General features: G+C 34.4%; 1 protein-coding gene across 1 annotated transcript in view; it reads right to left on the bottom strand.

The window, feature by feature from the left end:
* Positions 1–1,608: 1,608 nt before the first annotated feature.
* The window catches only part of RASA1 (RAS p21 protein activator 1), a gene marked incomplete in the record, with an annotated part of 120,605 nt that continues 114,102 nt past the window's right edge, over positions 1,609–8,111 (bottom strand). The window contains 3 exon segments of the mRNA XM_014583926.2: positions 1,609–2,790; positions 3,347–3,481; positions 5,701–5,778. Of these exon segments, the coding sequence (XP_014439412.1) occupies positions 2,707–2,790; positions 3,347–3,481; positions 5,701–5,778 (297 nt within the window).

Raw genomic sequence — 8,111 nt, 5'->3', positions numbered from 1 at the left:
GGGGGGTGATTTCTCACTCTCTGTCTTTCTGGCGAGCACACGTGCCCTTTAGGGAAAAAAAAAACCTCTCCACAAAAAAGAAATAAGAAACTTAAAAAAGTAGCAAAAACCAAAGCTTATAATCCTTCCAGTGTATTCCAGGTTTAGTAGCATGGGTCCTAGACTCTTACAGAGAACTGAGAATGTTCAGTTTTATCTCCTCCCTTTCAGATCACCAAACATTGGCATCAGAGCAAGGTCCATACTTATCTCTGAAAATTATCCCACCCAAGCCTATTAAAAAAAAATTGTTTGAAGTCCAGTTCTGGTTGAGAAGCTGTTAAGGAGCCACGAGAGGTCTGGATTAAATTCTTGGTCCACCAGAAAAGCCAGGCAAGGTGGCATGTCTGTCGTCACAGCTACTTGAGAGGCTGAGGCAGAAAGATAGTGACATAGTTGGACCCAGACAAAAATATTTGTGATATTGTGACACTGACAAGGTAGTCGCTGCAAGGCCTAGAAAGTGACAAATTTCCCACTCTAACTTGAGACAAACCTCATTAAAATACAAACTTTAATAAAAGCAGATGCTTTGAGGTATAGTGGAGGACCAAAATGCATAGCACTAGAGTTTTGTCCTTTTTGCCTATTAAAACATTTAGGGAGTATCACTGATCCTTATCCCTTCTAGTATATCTTCAGTCCTATAAACCAACAAGAGAACTACTGTAATACTTCTGTGGTAGTTCAGCTAGTTCAGGAGGGATAGAAAAGAAAGGAAAGGAATATATAGAGAAGGGGAAAAACATGGAAGAAACCAAGTTGATACCACAGAAAAGGAACACGGGATGTGTTGTGTTTTTTAGTATGATTGAACCTGTAACATGAAGCTAGCTGCCTCCTTAAAATTTAAACCCTTCATTTTTTTAAACCTGTATTTTATACATCAAATGAGTAAAGTATGACTCTTGAACTCTAGGCCATGGAAAATTTTTTCTTTACTGCGGGGACTAGTTTTCATAATACTTGGTCCCTTTCTCACCCACTTTGATTACTAGTGATACTTTGGCTACATACTTTGTATATGTCTTCTCTCTCCTACATACTTATGAAAGGGACAAATACAGAATGAATGAATGAAGGAAACCCTTTTTGAAAGAGACCATTAATGAAAATACTGACCTGATGTTTCTTCCCAACATAATTATGAAAGGGAAAGAATCACTACTTAACAAATATAGAATAAGTGAATAGGTGAAATCCTTTTAGAAGAGACCATTAATGAAAATACTGATCTGGGGACCAGTGAATGGCATTAATGGTTACACCACTGGACTCTCACGTAGTCAAACGCGGTTCAAGTCCCAGACCTAGCGGCTTAAAACTCATGCCGGATAGGCATGTGTGCTCAAAATTCCGGGAAGAGATTAAAGGAGAAGGAATTAGGATGTGGCCATCCCCCCGGGGGGTGATTTCTCACACTCTCTCTCTCTCTGTGTCTTCGGTGAAAGCACATGTGCCCTACAGCAAAAATTTCTCTCTCAAAATAAAAGAAAATACTGATCTGGCATTTTATCTTCTTTGCTCTGGTGCTAAATTTTGAACTGTCCCGAAGGAGGAAGAAAGTAATGAAATCAAACGCTTAGCTTTATTTAGACAGAAGTAATCAAGTATGTAATATATCCCTTGGTTTTATTTTAACTTAACCCTGTGAGTACTTCACAAAAATACATGTACAGAGCAAATAAAACTATACAATCAAACTAAATAACCAGCAGATACAACAAGTAGTCAGAAGTTCAGTGATGGATAAGTGGTTGATGAGGCTGTCTGCATAATCAAAGGAGTAATACAAATAATCAACCTGGAATTAATGAACAAAATACTTAAAAACATTGTAGTCTTTTTTCTTTTTTTTTAAAACAAAATAAATTGGTAACCTATAAAATGGTTGAATGGGTAACATGCATTGATCAGTACAATGATCAATTATATTTACTGAATTCAAACTATTTACTGTTGTAAACATTTAAAAAAAGCATTATGAGATCTAAATACACTTTTTGACAGTTCCAACAAAATAAGTGGTATGTTTAAAAAATAAAGCTGATGAGCAATAATAGATCCATTCTATATATTTTCTTTTAACAGTTCCAGCAAGAGAGAGAGAGAGCACAGTATTTTAAAAAAAGTATACAACAAAGATTGTTCCTATAATAATGGCAAACTCTGGAAACGGTAAATACAAATAAAGTCATTGAACAGTCAAACGGTCATATTCCTAATCAGGAAGAAGTTACAGTAAGAACAGTCTGCAATCCAGTTATACTCAATTGTCAACAGAGAATGCTTTTTCTTGTCAGTTGATTTCATAGTTTTTTCCAAGAGACAGCAAAACTTTGGCAATTGGATGTATTTAAAATATATTTTTCAGAGTTCAAGATACAGTTATAGTATTTTGCTTTGTGAGAGGTGATCTGTACACCAAGGCTCAGAGGTTGGTAAAGATTGATTCCATTCTGGAAAAAGTGCAAATATCCTGCACAGATAGCTTACAAAGTGGCTGATAGTTATTCACCAGCAGAATGTTGGTTTTGTTTGCATAGCTCACACATCACTGGAATGTGGAAAGGTGTGCTATTTTTTTGGCAAGAGCAAAGGAGACATAATGATGTGAATTACCATCTTGGGCATGCTGAATCCATGCAGAACACCTGGTGAAGGCTGCTACCTGACATCGTTGGTTTTTGTATACTGGTTTTGTTTTTGTTGAAGCAGTTCTGTTATAGCCAAAAGCTTTTTCAGCACATGCTAGACAGAAGGAAAAATGGTATGAAAACAATTATTAAATAATTGAAAGTTCCAAGTTGCAGAGTGGGAATCTGAGATTGCAGAGAGCCCTGAAAAGCAAAGGAATTCTTAAGATACTATTAACATTCTGCCAAAGCATAAAACTGAGTTCTATTACTCGGTCCATGACTGAATACTTTTGGTCATAACCAAGATAATTTCCCCACATTAAAGTGAACAGCAATTCATTTTCATGTGGCATTCTTCTGTGTTTTTAGGCTGGAACAGTCATGAGGATAGATCATCTTGCCAAAAGACAGATTTGCCATTATCAAGACACAATCAAGAGCAAGATGTGACACTTGACATTATCAGAAGTATATCATCTCAGTCCAGGCCTGTTACTCCTGTCTGCTGAGATCTTTTTGGATTACAGTTTAAGATTTTTACAAATTATTAATATAAGTGATACAAGAAAAAAGTTGACCAGAACTCAGCTATTTATTATTAAGAGTTTTGACATTCTCCTTAAGTGCTGATGAAACATTACTGTTAACAAAGGTTGCCAAAAACCTACCTGCTGTGCACCACGCTCATTACTGAGTGTTCGCAATTCATCTGAATGAGCCACACAAATCTCATGCAGTGCTGCTAAATCACGGGATAGGTCAGTTCTAGAATGCTCTGTAGTGTCCGGAAGTTCAGGTACATTCTTTAAGGGAATCATAAAACTACATTTAGAAATACAAATCTTTGTAATCTCTCTTGAGAGTACTAATTGGGTATACTAGATAAAATATAAAGTTTAAATTTAAAAAATATCCTTAAATTTCTCTGAAAACTCAAATGATCCTACTGAAATATAATATTCAGTATAATTCTAATAAAATGGGTTTGTAACCTCTGTATTCATATAAAAGCCAGGTTCCATTTTCTCTCACAACATGGCAGAATGTCACAATATTAATATCATCCTTTTATTTTTTAAATTATAACCTATTTTATTATTATTGTTATTATTTTGATTATTATTGTTCACAAATTAGCTTAGTCACTACAAGTTCACAGTACTTTATCAGTACTAAATGCCAATTTTATTTCAAATATTGGGATAAAATTGAACATGGGCTTCAGACTATCAATAATTCTGTGTAAGTCCATTCTCCCTAAGGGTGATTCCTAAAGTTCCAAAGCACTCAGTTTTCTATAGAGAAACAAGCACAATACATTCATTCTTAGTTATTTATTAAATGACTCAGTTATTCAGTAATTAATGGATGAAAGTGATGAAAAACAATATGGTGTTTGCCTTCAGAAAACAAAAGTAGTCCAATAGGGCAGAAAAGTGAAAAAATAAGACTAACATATTTCTGTATCACAATATACAGATGATACTTAGGAAGCAGAAAAAAGTATTTTATTCAGATTTGGGGCTCAACAAAGGCTGTAAGATAAGGTGATTCTTGTAAAAAGTATAAGGAAGCTGGAACAGTATGCTAAATATTTAGCATCCAAATAGTCAGGATTTATGTGCATATCCGTGTGGCATAAATAGAGTGATAGAAAAGCAGACACTTATGGAAAACAAATGGAGTCCTGATCATTAATCTAAAACCTAGAAATATGACAAGATAAAATTAGCTAGCCTTGTTGGGCAAACATTTGGCACTTAATATTATAATAAAAAGGGTTTGTTTTTTTTTTCTTTTAAGAAAATTTCCTATAGGATACATGCACTTGCTAGAGGGAGAGAGAAAAAGTGAGGAAAGCACCCTTCAGGGGGAAGGCCACATTGTGAGCCCTTCTGTTGGGATTTTGAGCATGCCAGCACACCCACCATGTTTTTCAAATTGCTAGTCTCAAGATTTGAATTTTGTAGTCAGCCATGTGGATTCCAGTGGCCTTAACCATCATGCCACTGGCTTGCCTAATAAGTTTTTTCCAGTCACTGTCCAACTATATTTTTTGGTCATGAGAAGAACTTCAGGTTTCTCCAGGAGTTCACATATAGAAACATGATGGACATTCAGCATTCATCCCTTTGCCTGAGGTTAAAAGCTAGGGGTCACAGGCAGTGCTAATTGTTTGCTACAGTGGTGTGGTAGTGGTGAAGACTTGTGTTTTTATAATTGAACCTGAATACACTACACCTCATTCTCCTACCCTAGCACTCCCTAATGTCATACACCTGGCTTAATACATGTGTTAACCTTTCTCATTTCTCTCTGAGTTACTAGTATATTTAGTTTAAAGTTGATTCAATATCTAAAAGTTATGCAACCAAAAGAATTTAATTTTACTAGGAAATGTAGGGTCTTAGAAATTTTTTAAAAATCGGGACCAGCAGTTAGCCTAATGGCTGTCGCTGGACTCCTACGTAGTTGACCGCGGTTTGGTGTCCCAACCTGGTGGCTTAAACTCACGCTAAGTGCGTATGCGTGTGTGACCATCCCCCCTGGGAGGTGATTTCTCACTTTCTGTCTCTGGTGAGCACAAGTGCCCTATAACAAAAACCTCTCCAAAAAAAAAAAAAAAAAAAAATCTATTCTTAATTTTATACTCACATTTTATTTTATTATTTATATAGGCCCAAATGAAGCATAGGTAGTCACAATGAAGCCTAACACCAAATCCATCAGTTTTATTTCTAGAAGAGCCACATAATACTTAGGCCTAGAAAAGCCACAAGAACTGTGGGTCATCTATCTTATTCAAATCCTGCAGAGCTGTAACAAAGTAAAAACTAAAGAGGCAACAGAATGTCAAGGAAAGACAGACTAACACAAATAGTTCAATAGTATGTGCTTGATATAAACCACTTAGTTTAACAACAGATAAAAATATGCTCCTTTTTAAGTTCTCAAAAGTTCTTGTAAAAGTTGTAGCTTAACTAACTAGAGGTCACAAAATACTTGAAAATTATCTACATACCCCAAGTTCATCTAAAAACATGATCATTCGATGTTTGTTGCTTTTGATGAATGGATTGACACCTTCCATATAGGGTTCCTAAAAAAATAAAAAAAAGTTCACTATATACACTAGACATAAGCATTAGTGGCAGATCTCTAAAAAAAAAAAAATTATACCAAGAATTCTTATAAATTTAATTATGTCTGTCAATGGCACATATTTAAAAGAATTTAATTATATGACAGTATTTCTTTTTTAATTCCAACAGCTAAACTGAGGAAAATTGTTTTGCTCGCTAGAGAGATAGAAGGAAAATGAAAAAGCTCCCCCAGGTGAGGATGACAATGCCACAGTCCCTTTTCCTGCATTTTCCTCTTGGGACTTTGGGCATGCAGTGTGTTTCTCAAGTCATAGATTTGGGACTTGGACCCTGGAGTCAGCCATGTGGAATCCAACTGTTTTAACCACCATGCCACATAGCTTGCCTGCAAATGGGTTATATTTAATGAAAAATGAGAAATTTTGGACTCAAAACACAGATCACAACATATATCCTGGAAAACAGATATTGTATGTATGTATCTTCATTCAAAAATAATTACTGAAACATTACTACTTGCCAAACTCCAAGACAGACATGGGCCAAATACACTGACAAAGACAAGAAAACATATTATTCATGACCTACTTCAGGATTCACATAAATTCAAAAGCTAAAACCTACATGTGAACTACTACCCACACTAAAATCTTAGGCCTACTTAAAAATAACTATAAAACAAGAATTGACTAATACGAGCAGAAACTCCTTAAAAATCAGTAAGAAAGAAGAAATTCAAATGCCTTCAGGAGGCAATTCCAAGATATATACCTGAAATCTCTGTAAGAATAACAAAATCATAAAATAGAAACACTTCTGTCAAATTGACAAAAAATGATGTCAAATTGACAAAAAATGAAAGTTTGGCAAGGCTATGGAAAGACATTTGTTTTTTGCCAGTAGGCAGTCTTACAATATGTATAGCAAAAACCTAAAACGTGTATTTACTACTTTAGTCATTTTACTCCAGTGTTTAGGAAATAATGGGACAAATATGAAAGTAGATATATGCAAGGGCAGTTGTTACCATGATAACTGACAAATCTGAATCCATCTAATTATCCAGTATAGGACCAGCATAGTAAGAAATCATTAAGAACACATGTCCAGGTATCACAAGAAATCTGTCACTTAACTGACAAAAGTAGGTGCCATGGCATGATCCTACCCAGAACATCAACAGTAGTGTGATCACGTGTATATACTTTAAAGCTCACTTGACTTTTAATATTTATAAGTGACTGTTTACTGTGAAATAATAAAATTAATTTAGGTACATTTAAAATTATTTTACTGATTTTTGTATTTGAAAGTGGGAGTATTTGAGTATAATGGATCTTGAAAGTTAGTTTTCTATAATGGCGAAAATGGTGATCTTTTAAAGTTCCATTATTAAAATGCAAAATCTAAATTAGACATTTTTAAAACGTAAGTATACCAACAAAAATATAAATTATCTTTATGAAATAGCCACTTTTTAAAAGTTACTTAAGTTCTATTTTATAGTTTTATCATTGCAAAGTTTCATTCACAAATTATGTTTTAAAGTATCAAAAATAGTTCTACCTTAGCTCCAAATTCCACAAGATTTGCCAAATTCTGCACAGACTTAGCAACTAATATCAGTGTTCTTGCAGCAATAGGAGATGGAGAATCTGTAAGAGAATTGAGCACAGGTAATGAACCAACTCCAAAGGCACTTCCATATAAACTAGTATTAATTCAACATTTTAATGTTATTTTATTGTTAAAATACTTAACATTCTTCCATTCAGAACTCAGTTTTTTACTTTTTCTGTGAGAAGAATGTATGGCCTAAATAATTCAAAACACTTGAATTATACAGGGAGAAAGATGAGTACACTTACTGCTGCTTCTAGTTCTGTGTAAGGGGTGCTACAAAATTCAGCAATTTCCAACTGGTTGATAAATATTTCAAAATACCTCAAAGCTTCATGATAATTGCTAAAAAGACTCACTCCATACACTTTTTAAAAATTTATTTTATTTAAATTTATTTTTTAAAATTTTATTATAGCCATGATGCTAACTGCTGGTCCTACTCCATATGCTTTTAAGGACAGTTCATAAAGCTAATTTCAGTTCACTTAATTGAGCAGTTTGTAATCTGAGCAATTCCCTGCCCTCAACATGAGTTGTAATCCATTAACTGCAAATAATTCACTTTAAAGCTCTAGAACTTTATTTTAAGGAGAAAAACATGAAGATTGGTAAAAATTTAAACTATTTTTTTTTTGGAGAGGTTTTTGCTATAGGGTGTGTACGCTCACCAGACAGAGACATAGAGACAGAAAGCGAGAAATCACCC

This window comes from Tupaia chinensis, unplaced genomic scaffold (genome assembly GCF_000334495.1).
Source record: "Tupaia chinensis unplaced genomic scaffold, TupChi_1.0 Scaffold145147_1, whole genome shotgun sequence".
NCBI classification, from domain to species: domain Eukaryota; kingdom Metazoa; phylum Chordata; class Mammalia; order Scandentia; family Tupaiidae; genus Tupaia; species Tupaia belangeri.
This window is presented reverse-complemented; position numbering and strand designations above follow the sequence as displayed.